The following is a 23,594-nucleotide window of genomic DNA, read 5'->3' as shown; positions in this document are numbered from 1 at the left end:
TACCCTTTATACTATCTAGCAGCATCTGATCCTGGCAGAAGGAATTTCCTCATATGGAGTTTCCTTGCCAATAGGGCAGATCTGAAGCAAAACAAAAAATAAAGGCAATGTTGTACTGCTACCTGCTCTTCTGCTTACTATGTGACCTTGGGCAAGTTATCCCTCTGAACCTCAGTTCTCTCATATGTAAAATAAAATTAAGAATATCTGGGGCTGATTACTTTTACAGAGGAAGCTAGGTGGCATCATAGTGTATAAAGAACTGAGCCTGGAATTGAGGAAGACTTATGAGTTCTAATGTGGCCTCAGGCACTTACTAGCTATGCAACCTAAGCAAATCACTTCATGCCCTTGGCCTCAGTTTCCTCATCTGTCAAATGAGCTGGAGAGGGAAATGGCAAACTACTCCAATATCTCTGCCAAGAAAATCCCAAATGAGGTCATAAAGAATCATGCATGACTCAACAATAATTCTCCACTATGAGTATCAAATGAGATAAAATACAAAAAGAGCTCTAGAAACAATAAAGTTCTATATCAATCTGAGCTACTAAGCAAGCCTTTCCTCCCTAGAAAAAGGGCATCTTTGTTTAAAATGCTCTTTATTTCTTCTTAATCAGCTGTCTCCTCTCCAAATGAACATGCCTCCTCAAAATCATTTATTCACCCTCCCCATGCATCCCATTTCATAGCAAGTTTTCCAACTATTTCATATGTTAAACTCCCAGATTCCCAAATAGAAATCTCTTCAACTAAGCAAAATTGGGAACCCTCTATGTAATTGTTAATCCTGATCCATAATTTCTGGACCTCTGAGCCTGCTTTTAATATGGATGGGACAACAATCCCTGGAAAATCAAGATCTGCACAGTATGTTCTTCACTCAAAAGAAGAGTGGAATGTGTTATTCTGAAGATAGAATTAAAGAGCAGGAGGTAGGTGGAGAAACTTATATAATCACATTTGAAGAGGCCAACCTATCCTGAAAATGTAATACAATTCTTGCCCCTTCTCTTTCCTTTTTGAACAGAGCAAAAACTCTAAAGTTAACAAAGTACAATGAATTCCCTTATTCGGGATTGATTACTCAGTTTGTAGATTATCAAGGTCTCTTCCAAAAAGAAAGAATTCGGTCACTTGCTGTCTGCCTAGCTCACTGCTCTGTCGCCTTTACCCAATACACTGAAAAAGCTATCAAGTTAGAGGCAACCAGGTGGCTCAGTGGATTGAGAGCCAGGTCAAGAGATGGGAGGTCATGGGTTTAAATGTGACCCCAGACACATTCTAGCTGTGTGACCCTGGGCAAGTCACTTAACCCCCAGTTGCCTAGCCCTTATTGCTCTTCTGCCTTGGAACCAATACACAGAATTGATTCTAAGATGGAAGACAAGGGTTTAAAAAACACCTGATGCATCAACCAACTGAGGGCATTTAAAAAATAAGTTGTTAGACAACCAAGTATCAATGATCATGGAGCTGGTTTTTGTTCAGTCATTTCAATCATGTCCAACTCTTCATGACCCCATTTGGGGTTTTCTTGGGAGAGATACTGTAGTGGATTGCCGTTTTCTTCTCTAGTATAATTTATAGATGAGGAAACTGAGGGAAACAAAATTACGTGATTTTCCTGGGGTCACACAGCTAATAAGTGCCTGAGGCCAGACTTGAACTCAGGAAGATGTGTCTTCCTGACTTCAAGTTCAGGGCTCTAGGTACTATGGCGCCACCAAGCTGCCTCATGGAGCTGGCAAATGTTGCTCTACAAAGCTCTGAGGTTGAAATTGTAGTTGTGGTTTATATTCAACTTCAAGTGCTTTGGCCTGGATCAAACCTTTTTAGGATCAGAATGAACTCCTTCACATCATTTAATGAGCCTCAATGTACCTACAATATACAAGTATTAAATAATAGCACAAGGGGATTACAAGTACCCAGTCATTTACCTCCTTTTCCTTACTAGATTTCTTTACTCTACTAGATGATGAAGAGCATCCTAACAACAAATCTTTACTCACCCAGTTGCCTCCCTAGAATAAATTCTCATCACCTCTTACCTGCATCAGTGCAATTGTTTCTTAATTGATCTCCCAATTTCTACTGTCTACCTCACTATCTCGGTTCAAGTGGTCTCCCCATGCCTGCAATATATTTCCTCCTTTAAAAAAAAAAATCCCTTTCCTTCCATCTTAGAATCAATACTGTGTATTGGACCAGGGGTAGAAAGTAAGGACTAGACAATAGGGATTAAGTGATTTGCCCAGGGTCACATAGCTAGGAAGTGTCCAAGGGCAGATTTGAACCCAGTACCTCCCCCCAATCCATTTCCTTCTAACCTCTGCTTCTCAGAATCCCAAGCTTCCATGAAAACACAGTTCAATAGCCTCCTATTTCTTTCTTTTCTTATTTGCAGCTCTTAATTCTTTCTCTGTCCTAACATTTACCATAAAAGGCTAATCATTTTCCACCTAATCTCACACATGCCAAATAAACTGGTATCTTCTCCAAAGAAATCTCAGCACGCACACACACACACAGACACACACACACACACAGACACACACACACACACACACACACACACACACACACACAGAGGTCTTAGTAGGAGAGGGCAATTCTGAAGGAATCAATCAGGACAGATTGTTATAAAAATCAAAGTTCCTTTCACTTACCATCTATCATAAAACACCAGCATTAGAAACAGTATCCAAAGCTCTTGAGGGATTTAAAATGCTGCAATGATCTGTTTACATATCCTCTTGCAATTCTATTTCTTGGAGGAAATTGCAGTCCCAATACAAGCAAATCAACCCCATCTAGAGAGCTTCTTGGCAGTGCTAGAAACACCACCAGCAGCTAGACAACTAAAGACAAAAGCCCCACTGCCTTCTTTCAGATACTACCATTATTGGTTACTTTATGTTTAGAAGAGCCCAGTGTTGCCACCAGGCTTTTGCAATAAGGTTTGTAGAATGAACTATTTCAGGCAAGATGCGTAATTACTTCCTTTTCTTCTTTTCAGACCAAAAATTAAAAGTCTTAAAATTCTTAGCTTGGGAGTAGAAAAAAGAGGAAGTCACAAAAAGGAAGTAACCATTTTTACCAAGTACTCAAAGAAAAAAAAAGCCAGATAATTAATGATCATTGTCAGAAAGATGAATTTATTTTTAAATTTAAGTGTACATCAAAATAATTGTTCTTCTTTATAATCCTATATATTGGGTTTTATTAATTTTAGTATACTATTCTGAGAAGGGATCCAAAGTCTTCACTAGACTGTGTAAGAAATTAAATTTAGGGGTTTGACTAAATATGTGAGAATTCTAAATTAATATTGTGGTCACTGATTTAAAAATATTATAGATCAAACCAAAATAACTTTTAGTAGATTTATTTACAAAGAGGTGGAAAGAATGAAAGTAGAAAAATGCAAAAAGAGGGTAGAGAAATTGTCTAGCCTATCACACTAAATATTCCTTCAGTGCTCTCCTCAGCCTGGCGGGGCTTGTTAACTCTTGAACAGAGGACACAGAGTTCCACCCTTGCAGCCTTCTCCAAGAGGGGAAGGCCTCTCTGGAACTAATCTCTCCAGAAGTCAGGAAAGGAAGGCCAGCTACTCACTCACCCAAGAGTCAATCCAAGAGCCAAGGTCCCAAGTAGAAGCAGAGGTCCAAGTCATAGCTCCAAAACACAATCCAAGTCTAAGATCCTCCAAGACAAAAATTCAGACCAAAGACCTCTTGGACAGGAAGTTCAGGATTTTTTTATAGTCCTTTTCCCATGTTATTTCCTGTTCCTTCCCTTCTTCACAGGTGCTAAGTATAGCTTACAAATTGGCTAGCACTGCCCAGGGGGGTAGTGTCTATAGGAGCCACCTCTCATCCTCTGAGGGTATAAACTCTTATCAAAGGAGTCACAAGTTTTTGAAGTTGTCACTCGTTTTAGTACGTCACTTGCAGACCTCCCCTACTTAGTGTTAAGTAGGAGCGTTTTCAGTTTTTGCTGATTAATTTAAAAATAGGCAATGGGAAAGTTAATCCTATCTTCATAATTGTTCAGGGGTCCATGACATATACAAAAAAAGTTTAAGAACCCCATCTTTAAATTGTGGGATTCATCTCGGACACTTCTTAGTTGTGCGACCTGGGAAGAGATATTTAAGTGTTCTCTGCCTTGGTTTATCCAAATGTAAAATGAGGATAATAATAGCATACCTAATTCATAGGATTATTGTGAGGAGCAAGGGAGATGATACTCATAAAGTGCTTTGCAAATTTTAAAGTGCATAAAGTGATTAATCTTCCTATCAATTTTCATATCAGGAAATTTTCACATGTATATTCAAATAAAATAAAACAAACTATGGCATAATATCTCAGCTTAGTATCAAGAATACATTCATGACTGAAATGTAAATAGAATAGAGGTAAGCAAACAGAGTTGCACCCTAATCTTCTGGGCCCTAGGCCAATTCAGTGGGTCCTGTGGGATCTGGAGTAGTGCTAAGATTTAGCAACCCTCTTAATGGCCACCAAGTGGGAAGAGACTTTCAAAGGAGAAACAACTTCGCCTCTAGTTCTCTCTTCCTTTCTGCAGAATATGTTTTGTGGAGCTCTCTGTCTAGGACATTCCATGGATGGTAGGCTGAAAAAGGAGTTCCTTTAATCCTCATACATGGTGGCATAGATGTGTGCTAAATTTAAGCCCCAAGCCCTTGACCATCTCTTCTGCTTTGTGTTGCTTTACTGGAACATATGGCTGAACAACAATCCTGAGACTGACATTTCCAGTTTGGGGGATGAGCTTGTGAGTTTGAAAGATCAAAGCTTCTAGGTTTCTTAGTAAGAGCTCACTGGGGGCAATAGGAGGTCTCGGTAACTCTACCCTTCTTGGAAAAGATGTTCACAAAGGCATATTGAGACAGCTCTGGCCGGGCTCTATAGAAAAGCTAGTGAAAGAGTTGTTTGTACAGATTAGAAGAACCAAATTGAAAGAGGAATACAGTTGGAACATGGATAGAGTATTGGACCTGAAGAGAGGAAGATCTGAGTTCAAATCTGGCCTCAAACACTTAGCATATCTGTGACCCAGGTGTAGATCATTTCATTTCTGTCTACTTCATTTCCCTCAACTGTAAAATGGGGATAATAATAAGCTCTCCCTCATAGTGAGATATTTGTAAAGTGCTTTGCAAACCATGAAGCACTATATAAGTGCTATTTATTGTTGTTATTATGACTATGTTTTGATGTTTTTAAGTATCTCCTGAGAAAGTATAATAGGAATTATGGGTTAATGCTTCATGTTTAATTTTTTGTCAATGAATTCAACATCTGATATATATTGTACATTAAATAACTTTGTATCCCTTTTGGGGGAGATCCCAATATGAACCAAACCTAAGCTTTAAGTAATTTTCCCTAGGATTCTGAATCTAGAGATAATTAGAAAGCACCTGAATCTCTGTCTCTCTGACTCTGTTTCTGTCTTTCTTTTCCTGTCTCTGTCTCTGTCACTCTGTCTGCCTCTCTTTCTCTCTGTGTGTCTCTCTGTCTGTTCTCTCTCTCTCTCTCTCTCTCTTCTGCCTCTCTGTTTCTCTCTGTGTCTGTCTGTCTGTCTGTCTGTCTGTCTCTGTCTCTCTTTCTCCTCTCAGGTCCCTAGTGGAAGAAAGTGAATACCCTAGCACCCCCAGACCTAGCAACAGCAAATACTGTAACATAAATTATTCACTTCAACAGAAGCATATCATTATTCAGAAAATTTTTTATACTGACAGTTGGGTTTCTTTAAAATTTTGTGTTGGCAAAAAATGAGAAATTGAAGAAATGTCCATCAGTTGAGGGAAAGCTGAACAAACAGTGGTACATGTTGGTGATGGAATACTATTGTGCTATAAGAAAGGATAGGCAAGATGGTTTCAGAAAAAAAGCTGGAAAGATCTGGAGGAACCGATGCAGAGTGAGATAAGCAGAACTAGGAGAACATTGTACATAATAACAGCAATATTATACAATGATCAACCGTGAAAAGCTTAGCAACCTTTACAATACAATGATCCAGGACAATTCTGAAGGACTTATGATAGGGAATGCTATCCACCACCAGAGGAAGAACTGCTGGAGTCAGGTGTAGATCAAAGTGTACTATCTTTCGCATTAATTTATTTAGTTTTATTTTGGTGTTTTGATTTTATGAGTTTCCTCTTACAACAGTGGTCAATATGGAAGTATCTTTTGCATGATTATACATGTGTAACCCAGATCAAATTACTAACCATTTCTAAGGGGGTGGGGTGGGGTGGAAGGAAGGAAGTAATTTGAATCTTATAATTTCAGAAAATGTGTGTTGAAAATTGTTATTACATGTAATTGGAAAAATAAAATATGAAATTAAAAAAAAAGAAAAGCCAGCATAAAGCATTTTATTTTAATAATAAAACTTGAAACTCATGTGTTAAGGGACATGGTAGAAGTTTCTCTGACCAAATCACCACATATGTTAGCAAAAGGGAGATGAGAGTAGGAGAGAAGGAAGGTAAGTGTGGAGGGAAATTAACAGTAGGGGAGGTGAGTATCAAAAACAGTGATGTTGAAGCTGTTATGACCAAAATCTATTTTAATGGTAAGAATTTTGATGTAGATCTATACCATATCTACATAATGACAGAGAAATTCAATGTAATAAGCTCATTAATAGAGAAAAAGCTAAACTATGGTACATAAATTAATGAAAAATTATAGCATCATAAAGAATGATGAACAAGAAATTCAGAGAGAAAAACATGGAAACTATTTCAGAATGAAGTCAGAAGAACAAGGAAAATAATATATACAACTATAAAAATATAAATATAAAGAGGAACAACAACCAAGATAAAATCTGGAGGATATAAAGTTACAATGATCAAGATCAGTCCTAAAAAGAAGAGTTATGAAAATATTTTCTCCTTCACTCTTTGCAGAGGTAGGCAACTAAGGGTTAGGAACATTATATGTACTGTCAGACTCTCTTGATATGTTTTTTAAATTAAGTTGAAGAATTTTTTTCTTTCTTAAATGTTTTTGTTATAGAAAAGGATCTCTAGAGCAGAAGTGAAGGACATATTGGCAAATGAATGTGATATAAAAATAAAAGCTACTGATAAAATATTTTAAATTAAAATTCATAACCCAAAAAATAACCTATGTATTATATTTCAAGGAATCAAAAAATAAAATTTCCCAAACCCATTATAATCAAATGATAGGAACTTCTGGGTAAACATGGCTACAGTCTAGACACAGGATGCAGTCTAGATGCAGGCCATGGGCCCTCCTGGAAAGATAGCACAGAGAAGAGCAGCAAACATTAGAAGCTGCAGAGATTCAAGAGCTGGCCTTAGGCAAAATCCTTGCTCCTTAGCTCCATACCCAGAGAACCTGCCTATCTCACTCAGATTTCTGACTAGAAAGGGAAGGAAAAACTACCATAGTGATAGCAAACAGTGCCCAGGAACAACAACTTCCCAACACCAAGAAAAACAAGAAGAACAGGTTGACCCTGGATAATTTCTTCTTTAAGGGCTTCAATAAGATCAAATTATTTATATTAATATATGGAGAAAATGTTATTTGTAACTCTCAAAATTATATTCACTATTATAGTAATTAGGAGAATCATTCACAGGAAGAGATTGGGGTAATCAGTGGTATAAGATGATATGCAAAAAAATAAAGAAAAAGGGAGGGGGGAATCAAAGATGGCACCAAGAGAAACTTGAATGAGATAAATAGGATAATCTTTTTTTTTTTAAGTTTAAGATTTTTCAGCTAGTCTTATATCCTCATTTTTTTTCATTTTGTGACTCTTTATTTTTCTTAATTTTATAATATTTTATTTGATCATTTCCATGCATTATTCATTAAAGACAAAGATCATTTTCTTTTCTTCCCCCCCCACCCCCCGTAGCCGACGCGTGATTCCACTGGGTATCACATGTGTTCTTGATTCAAACCCATTGCCATGTTGTTAATATATGCATTAGAGTGTCCCTTTAGAGTCTCTCCTCTGTCATGTCCCCTCAACCGCTGTAGTCAGGCAGTTGCTTTTCCTCAGTGTTTCTACTCCCACAGTTTGTCCTCTGCTTATGAATAGTGTTTTTTCTCCTAGATCCCTGCAGATTGTTCAGGGACATTGCATTGACCCTAATGGAAAAGTCCATTACGTTCGATTATACCACAGTGTATTAGTCTCTGTGTACAATGTTCTCCTGGTTCTGCTCCTCTTGCTCTGCATCACTTCCTGGAGGTCTTTCCAGTCTCCATGGAATTCCTCTACTTTGTTATTCCTTTTTGCACAATAGTATTCCATCACCAACATATACCACAATTTGTTCAGCCATTCCCCAATTGATGGGCATCCCCTCGTTTTCCAATTTTTGGCCACCACAAAAAACGCAGCTATGAATATTCTTGTACAAGTCTTTTGCTCCATTATCTCTTTGGGGTACAGACCCAGCAGTGCTATGGCTGGATCAAAGGGTAGACATTCTTTTATCGCCCTTTGGGCATAGTTCCAAATTGCCCTCCAGAATGGTTGGATCAGTTCACAACTCCACCAGCAATGAATTAATGACCCTACTTTGCCACATCCCCTCCAGCATTCATTACTTTCCTTTGCTATCATGTTAGCCAATCTGCTAGGTGTGAGGTGACACCTCAGAGTTGTTTTTATTTGCATCTCTCTGATTATAAGAGATTTAGAACACTTCTTCATGTGCTTATTAATAGTTTTGATTTCTTTATCTGAAAACTGCCTATCCATGTCCCTTGCCCATTTATCAATTGGAGAGTGGCTTGGTTTTTTGTACAATTGATTTAGCTCTTTATAAATTTGAGTAATTAAACCTTTGTCAGAGGTTTTTATGAAGATTTTTTCCCAATTTGTTGTTTCCCTTCTGATTTTAGTTACATTGGTTTTGTTTGTACAAAAGCTTTTTAATTTGATGTAGTCGAAATTATTTATTTTACATTTTGTGATTCTTTCTATGTCTTGCTTGGTTTTAAAGTCTTTCCCCTCCCAAAGGTCTGACATGTATACTATTCTGTGTTTACCCAATTTACTTATGGTTTCCTTTTTTATGTTTAAGTCATTCACCCATTTTGAATTTATCTTGGTGTAGGGTGTGAGGTGTTGATCTATTCCTAATCTCTCCCACACTGTCTTCCAATTTTCCCAGCAGTTTTTATCGAATAGTGGATTTTTGTCCCAAAAGCTGGGATCTTTGAGTTTATCTTATACTGTCTTGCTGAGGTCGCTTTCCCCCAGTCTATTCCACTGATCCTCCTTTCTGTCTCTTATCCAGTACCAAATTGTTTTGATGACTGCTGCTTTGTAATATAGTTTGAGGTCTGGGACTGCAAGGCCCCCTTCCTTTGTATTTTTTTTTTCATTATTTCCCTGGATAGCCTTGATCTTTTGTTATTCCAAATGTACTTTGTTATGGTTTTTTCTAAATCAGTAAAGAAATTTTTTGGGAGTTCAATGGGTATGGCACTAAATAGATAAATAAGTTTGGGTAGGATGGTCATTTTTATTATATTGGCTCATACTATCCATGAGCAGTTAATGGTTTTCCAATTGCTCAAGTCTAGTTTTAGTTGTGTGGCGAGTGTTTTGTAGTTGTGTTCATATAGTTCCTGTGTTTGTCTTGGGAGGTAGATTCCTAGGTATTTTATTTTGTCTAAGGTGATTTTGAATGGGATTTCTCTTTCTAGTTCTTGCTGCTGAGCTGTGTTGGAATTACATAGAAATGCTGATGACTTATGTGGGTTTATTTTGTATCCTGCAACTTTATTAAAGTTGATTATTTCAATTAGCTTTTTGGTTGATTCTCTAGGGTTCTTTAAGTAGACCATCATGTCATCTGCAAAGAGTGATAACTTGGTCTCCTCCTTGCTTATTTTGATTCCTTCCATTTCTTTTTCTTCTCTAATTGCTACTGCTAGTGTTTCTAGTACAATGTCAAATAGAAGAGGTGATAATGGGCATCCTTATTTCACTCCTGATCTTATTGGAAATGCATCTAGTTTATCCCCATTGCAGATGATATTAGCTGATGGTTTTAGATATATACTGTTTATTGTTTTTAGGAATGACCCTTCTATTCCTATGCTTTCTAGTGTTTTTAATAGGAATAGGTGTTGTATTTTATCAAAGGCTTTTTCTGCATCTATTGAGATAATCATGTGGTTCTTGTTGGTTTGCTTGTTGATGTGGTCAATTATGTGGATGGTTTTCCTAATATTGAACCAGCCCTGCATCCCTGGTATAAATCCTACTTGATCCTGGTGGATGACCCTTCTGATCACTTGCTGGAGTCTTTTTCCTAGTATCCTATTTAAGATTTTTGCATCCATATTCATTAGGGAGATTGGTCTATAGTTTTCTTTCTCTGTTTTTGACCTGCCTGGTTTTGGAATCAGTACCATGTTTGTGTCATAAAAGGAGTTTGGTAGAACTCCCTCTTTGCTTATTATGTCAAATAGTTTATATAGTATTGGGATTAACTGCTCTCTGAATGTTTGATAGAATTCACTGGTGAATCCATCAGGCTCTGGGGATTTTTTCTTAGGAAGTTCTTTGATGGCTTGTTGGATTTCATTTTCTGATATGGAATTATTTAAGAATTCTATTTCTTCTTCTGTTAGTCTAGGCAGTTTGTATTTTTGTAAATATTCATCCATATCACCTAAGTTGGTATATTTATTGCCATATAATTGGGCAAAGTAATTTTTAATGATTGTCTTAATTTCCTCTTCATCAGAGGTGATGTCCCCCTTTTCATCTTTAATGCTGTGAATTTGCTTTTCTTCCTTCCTTTTCTTAATTAGATTGACCAGTACTTTGTCTATTTTGTTTGTTTTTTCAAAGTACCAGCTTCTTGTCTTATTTATTAAATCAATAGTTCTATCACTTTCGATTTTATTAATTTCTCCCTTAATTTTTAGGATTTCTAGTTTGGTTTTCTGCTGGGGGTTTTTAATTTGATCGCTTTTGAGTTTTTTTATTTGCATTTCCAATTGATTGATCTTTGCTCTCCCTAGTTTGTTAATATATGCACTCAGGGATATTAATTTACCTCTGATTATCGCTTTAGCTGCATCTCAAAAGGTTTGAAAGGATGTCTCGCCATTGTCATTTTCCTTGATGAAATTATTGTTTCTATGATTTCTTCTCTAACTAAAAGATTTTGGAGTATCATATTGTTTAATTTCCAATTAGTTTTTGATTTGGTTTTCCATGTACCATTACTGATCATTATTTTTATTGCCTTGCCATCTGAAAAGGCTGCATTTATTATTTCTGCTTTTCTGCATTTGTGTGCCATGTTTCTGTGACCTAATGTATGGTCAAACTTTGTGAATGTGCCATGTGGTGCTGAGAAGAAGGTGTATTCCTTTTTATCTCTATTTATTTTTCTCCATATGTCGATTAATTCTAATTTTTCAAAGATTTCATTCACTTCTTTTACCTCTTTCTTATTTATTTTTTGATTTGATTTATCTAAATTTGATAATGGTTGGTTTAAGTCTCCCACTAATATGGTTTTACTTTCTATTTCGTCCTTCAATTCTCCTAGTTTCTCCATTAGAAATTTGGGTGCTATATTATTTGGTGTATACATGTTGATTAGTGATATTTCCTCATTATCTAACGTCCCTTTTAACAAAATATAATTACCTTCCATATCCCTTCTGATCAGGTCTATTTTTGCTTTGGCTTTATCAGATATCATGATTACTACTCCTGCCTTCTTTCTGTCAGTTGAGGCCCAGAAGGTCTTACTCCATCCTTTAATTCTGACCTTGTGGGTGTCTACCCGCCTCATGTATGTTTCTTGAAGACAACATATGGTAGGGGTTTGGATTCTAATCCATTCTGCTATTCGTCTACGTTTTATGGGTGAGTTCATCTCATTCATGTTCAAAGTTATGACTGTTACTTGTGGACTCCCTGGCATTTTGATATCCTTCCCTAATTCTAACCTTTCTTCTTCAGCTCTACCTTTTACTCCGGTGATTTACTTTAAATCAGTCCCCCTTGTACTTCCCTTTCTACCCCCCTCCCTTCTTATTCCCTCCATTATTTTCCCCTGTAGTCTTTTTAAAATTTCCCCTCCCACCCTCTCCCTCCCTTGTACTGCTTCCCTCCCCACCAGTCTGTTTTTTACCCTTCTACTCCCCTATAGGGCGCAAATCTATTCTCTTCCCCAATGGGTTGGATTGTTCTTCCCTCTTTGGGTCAGTTTCAAAGTACATAGGAGTTGAGTATTTCCTATCTCCAACCTCTTTAACCTTCCAGTGTATCGATGTTCTCCCCCCTCCCACCATGAGCTTCTTTGTGACATATAAATTTATAAATTTACCCCCATTTGTTTCTTTTCCCATTTCTTTTAGTCATAACCTCTTTTCTTTTTTTAGCTTTAGTCATGTATATATATATATATATACACATGTATATGTATTTATGCATGCATATATCTATATACCTATTTATGTCTTGTCCTTTCATCCTATACAGTTTGTCACTGTTCCCTCTGAGTGTAGTTCTTCTAGCTGCTCAGGTGAGAGCAACAGTTTTTAAGAGTTGCCATTGACCTCTTTTCTTATAGGGATACATATCATTTTAACTTACTGAGTCTCTTAAAAATTTTTTTGTTGTTGTTGTTTTTTCCCCTCTTTTTTAATTACCTTTTGATGATTCTCTTGAGTTCTGTGGTTGGACTTCAAATTTTCTGTTCAGGTCTGGTCTTTTTTTTATGAATGCTTGGAACTCTTCTGTTGTGTTAAATGACCATACTTTCCCCTGTAAGAATATAGTCAGTTTTGATGGATATTTTATTCTTGGCTGTAGACCTAGTTCCCTTGCTTTCTGGAATATCGTATTCCATGCCTTTCAGTCCTTCAGTGTGGATGCAGACAGATCCTGTGTTATCCCCACTGTGTTTCCATGGTATCTGAATGGCTTCCTCTTGGCAGCTTGTATCTGTTCTTTCATCTGATTGTTTTTGAATTTGGCTATAACATTTCTTGGTGTTGTCAGTTGGGGATTAAATACAGGGGGTGATCTGTGGATTCTTTCAATCTCCACTTTCCCCTCTTGTTCTAGGATCTTGGGACAGTTTTCCTGGATAATTTCCTCTAGTATTATGTCCAGGCTTTTTCTTTTGTCGTGGTCTTCTGGTAGTCCAATTTTTCTTAAATTGTCTCTTCTTGAATGATTTTCTAAATCGTTTGTTTTGTGAATGAGATGCTTCACATTTTCCTCAATTTTTTCATTCTTTTTGTTTTGTTTTATAGTGTCTGCTGCCTTGTGAGGTCACTTGATCCTAGTTGTTTTATTTTGGTTCTTAAAGATTGGATTTCATCTCTGGCTTTTTGGTCATCTTTTTCCTTCTGGTCTGGATTTTCTTTGAAGATCATCTTTCATCCTCTTTGCCTGGTCTTTCATCTCCTTTACCTGGTCTTTCATCTCCTTTGCCTCATTTTCCAGCTGGATGATTTTGGCTTTCAGGACATTATTTTCTTGTTTTAGTTCAAGTGCCTCTGTTTCCAGATGACTTATCTTAATTTTTAAGTTCTTTTACCAATTGTCATCAGCCTCTCTTAGTTGTGTTTTGAGTTCTTCCACAGCCTGTATCCAATTTGCTGGGATTTCTGGTTTATTGTTTGCTGATCTCTCCCCCTCTGTTCCATTTTCTGAGTAGTAGCTGTATATTGTAGTTTCTTTCTTCTTTTTCTGTTGTTCGTTCAAATTCACCCCTTCTTTACTCCCCGTATTTGTCTGTGCTCTTGTTCCTCTCATTTTTTTGTTTTTTGGGGACTTCTATCAGTCTCCCCTCTTGGAGCTTTAACAGAAGATCTCTTGGTGTAATCTCTGGGGGAGGGTTGTTGGGGGTTTGAGCTTTCCTGTCCTCTGGAGGCTTTTGATTGGCTTAAAGTCCAGCAGTCAATGAGGATGGGTGGGGAGCCTGGGCTTCCCTGCATTCTAGAGACTTTTGATGGGCTTGAGTTCAGCTCAGTTGGGCTGGGTTTACTCTGAGTTTTAAACTTCCTGAATGGCTGGAGCAAATATGGAGGATCTCCAAAGCTCTGGCCAGGCTGCCAGGTCTATGCTCCTTCTAGGCTGCCATCCACCTCTAGGTTTCTGTTTTTTCAGAAGATCCTGCTCTCTAAGGGGGGAGGGGTCATGGCTTCCCTGGGATCTGAGGGATCCTGATGGGATTAAGTTCACCTGGTTTGGGCCGAATGAGCCCTGAAGCAAAAAAACCCTTCTCCTCCACAATCTGTGTTGAATGCCTGGAGACTGGCCCAGGTTGTTTTCAAGGTAAGCCCTTCCCAGGCCCTGAGGTTTTTGTTCTTTCAGGAGCTCTGAGGGCTCCTGATGGGATTAGGTTCAGGTGGTGTGGGCCTAATGATCCTCAAGCCAAAAAAAAAAGAGAAAAAAAAACCAACCTCCTCCTCCACAGTCTATGTTGAATGCCCGGAGAATGACCCAGGTTACTTTCAAGGTATGTTCTTTGGAGCAACCCCTTTGCTGGCTCTGAGTTTTCTGTCCTTTCAGTAGCTCTGAGGGCTCCTGATGGGATTGGGTTCAGCTGGTGCCCTAAAGCTGGGACCTCCCTTGAGACTCAGATGGAACGACCCAGCCAGGGGGCTACAGGCTTCCCCCTTCTCTCTATGTTTCCCTGCCATCTGTGTTGGGTGCCCTGGAGACTTGCTCAGGTTGCTTTCAAGGTGAGTCCTCAGAGCCCTGAGGTTCCTGCTGCTGCCGAGGGCTCAGCACTCTGGGTTGGGGGAATGGGTCCTGGGACCTTCCTTCTGCCTACCCCTTAGATCTGAGTGATCTAGGGTTCTGGCTTTTGGGGTGTGGTACCTTTTGATCCAGGTCGAGGAGGAGGGTTCCCCAGGTCTATCCTGTTGTTCAGCTTGAATTTTGGTGTCTTAGGAGCACTTGGTTTGCGATCGGTAAGGAAGGGTTTCCGAGGTCTGAACTTTCACTGCTTCTAAATAGGATAATCTTTAAGAGACACATGGGAAGGGGAGGGGGAGGATACTCTTATAAGAAGGAGAGGAAGAGAGTGCCAATAGGTAATACTTAAACCTTACTCTCAGTGCAATCAATTCTGAGAAGGAAGAAGATCAAGATCCATTGGGGTATTGAATTCAATCTTACCCTACAGGGAAAGTAAGAAGGGAAAACTAAAGGAGGTAAGGTTTTCATTTCAAGAGAAATGAAAACAATGTAAGAAGAAATGAAAAAGGAGACCCAAAAGCAGATGGAGGAAAATAAGGCCCTAAAAATTAGAACTGAACAACTAGAAACTAATGATTTCATGAGACATCAAGAAACAATAAAACAAAATCAAAAGAATGAAAAAAAAACTGACAAAAACATGAAATATCTCATTGAAAAAAACTGACCTAGAAAATAGATTGAAACACTTTAAGATTTGACTTCCTGAAAGCTATGTTCAAAAAAAACCTTGAATATCATAATATGAGAAATTATCAAAGAAAATTGCCCAGATATTCTTGAACAAGAAAATAAAATAGAAATATAAAGAATCCACAGATCATCTCCAAAAAGAAATCCTTAAATGACAACTTCCAGGAATATAATATCCTAATCCAAGAACCACCAAGTCAAGGAAAAAATACTTCAAACAGCCAGAAAGAAACCATTCAAATACCATGGAGTTACAATCAGGTTCACAAAGGGCCTAGCAGCTTCTACATTAAAGGATAAGAAGGCACGGAATATGATATTCAGGAAGGCAAAAGATCTAGGTTTACAAGTCAAAGCTATCTATCCAGCAAAACTGAATATATTCTTTCAGGAGGGAAATGGACATCAAAAAGATAGAAGATTTCCAAGCATTCCTAAGGAATAAGCCAGACCTAAACAAAAAATTTGAAGTCAAAAGGCAAGACCCAAGAGAAGCCTAAAAATGTAAATAATAAAGAGAAAATTTAAGGGACTCCTTCTACGTGGAAAGAGGATATCTGTAATTCTTAAACATTATTCTTAATAGTAGAGCAGATAGAAGGAATATACTTAGAAAGAGGATAGGGAAGTAAGCTGAGAATGATATGTAAAAAAATCAAGGGGTGAAAAAGAGGATTGCACTGATATAAAAGAGAAAAGAGAGACAAAATGGGTAAAGTACATAATATAGGGAGGTGTGAAAAATCATTATAGGGAGGGGAGGATAAGGGTAGTGGCAGGAAATGCTTAAACGTTACTCTCATCATAACTGGCTCAGAGGGGGGAAAACAAATATTCACAAGGGGTTTGGAATTCTATCATACCTTACAGAGAAGCAGGAGAATAAGATAAGGTAAGGGGAGGTAATTAGAGGAAGGGGGAAGTAGGAGGTGGTGATAAAAAAAAAAAAACACTGGTGAATAGGAATGGAGTGAAAGGGAATAGAGCAGGATCAAAAGAGGAAATTAAATGGAGAGTAATACACAGTATTCATAACTGCAAATGTGAATGGGACGAATTCACCCATAAAATGGAAGCAGATAGCAGAGTGGATTAAAAACCAGAATCCTACTATATGTTGTTTACAAAAAACACATTTGAGGCAGGGTGACACACACAGATTAAAGGTAAAAGTCTAGAGCAGAATTTATTTGGCATCATCTAAAATTTTAAAAAGCAGGAGTAGCAATCATAGTATCAGACAAAGCTTAAGTAAAAATTGATCTGATTAAAAGAGATAAGGAAGGAAATTATATCTTGCTAAAAGGTGCTATAAAAAATGAAGTAATATCAATACTAAACATTTATGCCCGAATGGTAAAGCATCCAGATTTTTAAAGGAGAAAATAGAGGAAATAGATAGTAAAATCCTACTAGTGGGGGACCTCAACCTTCCCCTATCAAAACTCGATAAGTCAAACCAAAAAAATAAATAATTAAGGGAATTGAATGAAATCTTAGAAAAATTAAGAGTTAATAGACATCTAGAGAAAATTAAATAGGGATAAAAAGGAATATACCTTTTTTATAGCAGCACATGGTATGTATACAAAGATCAACCATGTACTAGGGCATAAAAACATCATAAACAAATGCAGAAAAGCAGAAATAATAAATGTAACTTTTTCAACTACACATACAAACACACCCAAAGACTCGGATATAGAAATATAGTAAACTCAAATGGTAAGTAAAATGGAACAGAGCAGAGAAGGGAAAAAGAGGAAAATAGATCAAGAGAGAAATTAATGATAAAGGAAACAAACTCTTGGATGGATGAAAATCAAAACATACTCTCTTTCACATCATGTTTTATGGTTTTATTTTGGAGTTCTGGTTATTTATGAGTGTGCTCTCTCAAAATGGTCATAAGAATGACCAATGAAGAAGTGTGTTTTGCATGATGATAAAATAAAATTTAAAGTTTAAAAGAAAACAATCTAAGTTTAAATAGGGATTATAATTAGAGTTTTCAAAGCTTTCAAAGCTTCAAATCTGGGTAAGGGAATTTTAAAAAGGAAAGGGCAGCAAAAGCTGATTCAATGAAGTATAGATTACTGGTGCTAAGCATATTCCTCTCTCAATATAATGAAGCTTTTTTAGGACCAAGCAAAGAAAAATGAAGAAAAAGTATAAAAGAATAATATGGAAGGAAATACATAATTATTATAACTGAGGATGTAAATGGGATGGACTCACTTATAAAATAGAATTTGATAGCATAATGGATTAGTAAACAGAATCTAACACCTGGAAACATAAGGCTGCACACCAAATTAAAAGGGGTGGAATAAAATGTACTATGCTTCAGACAAACTCCAAAAGAGAGGAGTAAAAGACATGATCTCAGACAAGGTAACAAAAAAATAGACCTAATTAAAATAGATAAGCAGGGAAAATACATTATGCTGAAACTAATATTAATACTTGATACAAATTATATGAATGACATGCCATCTAAATACTTAAAATTAAATGAGTTATAAATACATAATCAATAAAATTATAATGTTGGAACTTTTAAAGGTAACCATTTCCAGATCTAGATAAATCTAACAAAAATAAATCAGAACTATGTTGAGTCTGAATAGAATTTTTTGTAAGTTAGATATCACAGATTCAGGCAATTCTTGAATGGAAACAGAGGAGTATACATATTTCTCAGCTGTTTCTAGGAGTTTTACCAAAAGTGACCACGTACTATGGTATAAAAACTTCATTAAAATGCAGGAAAGTAGAGGTAGAAATCATGTTATTGCTGATCACAATGCCATAAAATAAGTTGAAGAAAAGGAAAAAGGTAATTGAAGATTAAATAACTTAATCCTATTTAATTGATGGGACAAACAGTAAATCATAGAAATAATATATGCTTTCATTGAAAATAATAAGGAAAATGCTGAGACAATGTCCAAGAATTGTTGAGCTAAAACTAAAACAATCTGTAGAGGAAAATGCATATCTCATAGTGCTTTTCACTGACAAAAAAGAGAAAGATCAGATCAATGAATTGGGCAGCATGTGCTCTCAGCTGGCCTATTTCAAGTTCAGATTCAATATTAGAATAAAGTGAGACAGTCATTGGTCATCCAACTGTTTTTTTTTTTTTAAGGCAAGGAGAAGCCTATTTAACCAGGTTAGGCACTGAGGACTCCATAAGTTGATTTGGCAGAGCAAAACTCCCTTGCTTGAATTAACCATTGTGATTCTCCAGTCAAGCATCAAAGCACCATCAGCGCCCCTCCTGGCTGTTGTTTTACTCAGAAAATGAGGACATGATCTCAGCATACTGAGTCTTTAATCCCCTAAACCAACTAAAACCTGGGAAAAGTCTCAGTACCTTAAAATGTAAAAATACCTAGCCTAACTTGCTTGTAGGGAATTTTGAGAGTAGGAGATTACTTCTACCACAATATATGTCTTTAAAAAAAAAAACAACTAGAAAATTAAGAAATTAGCAAATTCTTATTAAGCAAAAAAAATGTTATTATTATCTTCTCAGGTCATCCTCTCCATATCTGTTTTAAAACTGGTCAATATCCTTTCTATATTATGTGACTACCAGAACTAGACACAGTATTTCAGATATGGTCACACCAGAACAGAATGTGAGTCAGCCCATCCCTTGTTTGGGATTCCATGGTTCTATTAATTTGGATGAAGATTGAATTAATTTGTTTTGTTGTCATATCACACTGCTGATTCATACTGATTTTTCTGTCCACTAAAACCCTCATGTGTTTTACACATGTGCTGCTCTCTGGCAATGCTTCTCTCATTTTATACTTGTAACATTCATTTCTTGTTTTTGTTTTTATTTTTTTTTAACTCAAGGGCAGGACCTTTCATTTAACATTGACAAGTTTATTATTATTCATTTTGGCTTCATCTTCCAACCCATGCACATCTGTTTGCTCTCAGTTCTGTTATTTTTAATGCAAGAGCTATCTTTTCCAGCTTTGTTATAATCTGAAAAACTGATACCCATGATATCAATGTTTTCATCCAAGTAACTGATAAAAATTCTAAACAGCAGAGGGCCAAAATGGAGTCCTGCAGAATTCCACCTCTCTCCATTTGGAAACTAATGCATTAATCAATATTTTCTCTAGATCTGGTTGTTTAGTTATTTCCAAATCTATTTAGTACTACCATCTTGCCTATAGGTTTCTGTCTTAACCAGAAGAATCTATGACTGTCAATGATCACCATGACATAGAGGTTGCCCTGGATTATGGAAGACTCTGCCAGGGGGATAGAAAGTCCTACCATGCTAGAAGGGGTTTTAGGAAAGTTCTTACAGTAGATTATGTGTGCTTTCTGAGGATCAGCCCAGCTAAGATCAGAGGGGTTTATCTTCAACGAACTGTCTATTAGATGATGAATTCTTTGACTATGAAAATTCATTAAACAAAGAAAAATAAAAATGGATCTCAGGCCTCTAATAGCCCCCTTCCCTTTCTGCAGAGCCAAAGCAGAGTGATGGAAAGGGAGACAAAGGATTCTAAGAATCACAATGTTTAGATTGTTTATAAATATTAACTTATCTCTTGCTACTCTAGATGTGAAATCCTTGTCTAGTAATCAAAAAATAGGCATACTATTGGAGGAGAAATGAACCATACCATTCTTAATCTACCACTATAAATAAAATAATAGGATAGATGAAAATGGTTATTAAATGCTGATTGTTTCCAGGCTCTCCATGCAAAGTTCAAATAGGGAATTTGGTGAAGTTAGTTTTTATTGAAACTCTGAAAACAATTAAAAAATATATTTTCATGGGATATTTGGTTACCTTGTATAGTGTTTTTGATAAGCATTTGCCCAAGACAAAACTCCAAATAAACTAAGTGCCAAAATGTATTACAAGGTAAAGAAGGAAAAATAATTAAATCTATGAATAAAAAGTTTAATTAATATTGGTGACTTTAATGCAAAGATAGGCTTGGAGAAGGACTTCTAAAGCTATGTTGGAAAATGTCTCGATTAGACCAAATATAGGCATAGGACATTCATACAAAAGGTGAAAATTTTGAGAGCTTTGAGGAATCAGCTCTAGTTTTTTGAAAGAAGAGAAGAAACTTTTTTTTAAAACCCTTACCTTCCATCTAAGAATTCGTACTATATATTGGTTCTAAGGCAGAAGAGCAGTAAGGGCTAAGCAATGGGTTTTAAGTGACTTGCCCAGGATTACACAGCTAGAAAGTATCTAAAGCCATATTTGAACCCAGACCCTTTCATTTCTAGGCCTTACTCTCTCATCTACTGAGCCACCCAGCTGCCCCTATGAGGAAACATTTTTTAAAAAATTAAACTTTACTCTGTGTCAAATGTTAAAAATTATTCCCCTCATGCCTCTCTTTTAATTTTCACCAAATTGTTATAAGTATAAATCACAGATGTTTCAAGGGGAATTTTGATTAATGTAAAAGAAGGGACAATATAAGGTTTTTTTAATAAGTGTTAATTCATAGCGGTTAATTCATATCACACAGGATCAGATCTTAAGAGATGGAAAAAAATTAGAGATCATCTTATCTAACCCTTACATTTTTCAGAGGAGGAAAATGAGGCCCAAGATGTTGTAACTTGACAAAAGTTATACAGATTAGTAAAGGGCAGCGATGGTGTTTGATGCTGAGTCCTCTGAGTCCAGATCTTATCTCTGCACTGCAACACTTGCCTTTCAAGCGTTATTCAATTAACTCAATGATACAACAAATCCAATATCCCACACTGCTTATTGTTTGTAGACCATAAAAGGCATTTGATTCAGTTTTTTAAAATATCGCCTTTAAGGCTGAATAGAGTACATCTGTAAAAATCATACAAGGTTCCTTAAAAGATGTGAATGTCACAAAGATAACTTTGATGACACTATTATTAAAAATATTAAATGAGGCAACAACAGAGGAAGGGCTATAAGATGTCTAGTGCAGAATCCAAATGGAAAAGATGCTCCTCATTTCAGATGCCATTGGGCTGTTTAGAGCAAGCCTGGCCTAGAACCTTGCAAAAAAAAAAAAAGATCAATAATTGTGCAAAGGAATTTAATCCATATAGGAAAACCAAAAGGATGAAGAATTCCTCTTGTCCAGACTATGATATGGATTTGAGCAGACAATTGGTATAACAGTACATATATTTTGGACAAACATGGCATGTTTGATCCATAACTGAACAGGAAGAAAACAGGCTAAAGTTCCTTTTGGAAAATTGTACAGAAAAATACTACAATTTTCCAAAAGGAAATTTAGCCTGTTTTCTTCTAAAATCCTATTTTTTAAACCCTTACCTTCCATCTTGGAATCAATACTGTGTATTGGTTCCACGGAAGAAGAGTGGTAAGGACTAGACAATGGGGGTCAAGTGACTTGCCCAGGGTCACACAGCTGGGAAGTATCTGAGGCTCTCAATCCACTGAGCTTCACAGCTGTCCCTAAAACCGTATTTTTAAAATAGTCTTCTCCCAGAGATGCTGTGTAATTGGTTATGTCATAGAATACCACAGTATTTGAATACAATTTAAACCATGCATTATATATGTATATATGGTATTGTATTTTTAACTTTTTTTATTAAACATTTCCCAATTACATCTTTATCTGGTTCAGGCAGCATTCAGCATCCCCCTTAGTTTGATATCTCTAATAAACAGTGTGAAGGAGTATAAATTGGGACTCAGCAGGCTGTACGACATCATCAATCAATCAATAAACATTTATTATGTGACTATTCTGTGCCAAGCATTGCGCTAAGCTGTGGGGTTTCAGAAAGATGCAAAAGACAGCTCTTGCCCTCAAGGAGCTCACAACTGAATCTAAACATGACCAAGGAAGGTGTGCACAAGAGAAGTAATATAAAAGATGTAATCAGGAAGGTGTATGATCATTAAAGAATATGTTAGTTATGTAGTAAGAATGAGGGTAAACGTTTATGGTCCACTGGTACCTATTCAATGCCAATATTACTAGACATTAGGTACTCAGCAGGTAGGCAGAACCCTTCAGGGTGATTTGCAGGAGGACGTGGACAACTATTGCACAGCATGGGATGACATGGATGGATTTTTCTGAGAATAGTGATAGATGTCTTGCTAAGATATAACACCCTTTACTCCTAAACTCTAACATTCCTGTGGAGCTTAGGCATGTACCAATCTAAAAAGAAATAATCACCTCCAGACTTTTCCACTGAACACAGAAGGATTCCATTGGACTGGTCCAGAATCCTGCAGAGACCCTGAAACAGATAAGCCAGTATAAGTAGAAAGTAGAACGCAGGAGACTCCAAGGGGATTTAGGTCAGAATCCATTAAGTACTAACAATACTGAGCCCGGAGAAGGGAAAAAGATTCTAGATTAAGGCCAGAATGAGGTATTTCCAAAGTTCTTGGCAGGAGCACAGCATGAAAGGAACCCCTGAGGCCAGTGAATTGGAGATAAATATCCCAGCAAAACCTAATGCAGAGGGAGATTCTAGAGCCCCATAGCAAGAAAGGGTCCCCAAATAGAGTATAGCACCAGAATCCATTGAAGATTGACTTAATCTTGGCCATCATTCTCAGGACCAACCAGGCATTGTCCACACTATTCTAAGAATGGCTCAAATACAATGTTCATTAGCTTCCCCAACACCTAAAAAGAAATACTGGAACTACTGAAATGAGCAAGAAATACTATGAATAACATGATAAAATACCTTGGTTTGAGAGATGCCTCACGGTCAAACTTAAAGAGACTAGTAGCTCCACAACAAATCCAAGTCAAGTCTCAGAGACAAAAATATTCTGGCCACAAGGATTACAGGAGTACCTGGAAAAAAATAAAGCAAGAGATACAAAATGGAATAACCAGGAAGAAAAGAATAACAAGGAGAATTGGTACATTTGAATAGATAGTGAAAAACTTCACCTAAGAAACAAATGCACCCCAAATTAAAATGGGCCAAGTATAAAATCACTATCATTTTTATCAATGTCAGCAAGAAATATTAAAACAAAATTCAAAATGGGTGAATGATTTAAATATGAAGAAGGAAACTATAAGTAAATTAGATGAACA

General features: G+C 36.7%; 1 protein-coding gene across 2 annotated transcripts in view; it reads right to left on the bottom strand.

Annotated features, from left to right (window-relative positions):
- The window catches only part of LOC100014747 (palmitoyltransferase ZDHHC11), a 252,599-nt gene that overhangs the window by 212,016 nt on the left and 16,989 nt on the right, over positions 1-23,594 (bottom strand). For both annotated transcript variants that reach the window (XM_016431409.2, XM_007486776.3), the window contains exons 2-3: positions 23,233-23,345; positions 22,710-22,773 (exon numbers count right to left, since the gene is read on the bottom strand). In XM_016431409.2, coding sequence (XP_016286895.1) covers positions 22,710-22,745 — 36 coding nt within the window. In that variant the 5' untranslated portion in view covers positions 22,746-22,773; positions 23,233-23,345. The remainder of the gene's footprint in view (positions 1-22,709; positions 22,774-23,232; positions 23,346-23,594) is intronic.

Source organism: Monodelphis domestica, chromosome 3 (assembly GCF_027887165.1).
Source record: "Monodelphis domestica isolate mMonDom1 chromosome 3, mMonDom1.pri, whole genome shotgun sequence".
NCBI lineage: Eukaryota > Metazoa > Chordata > Mammalia > Didelphimorphia > Didelphidae > Monodelphis > Monodelphis domestica.
Note: the sequence above shows the minus strand (reverse complement) of the source record. Positions and strands in the feature narration are given on the sequence as shown.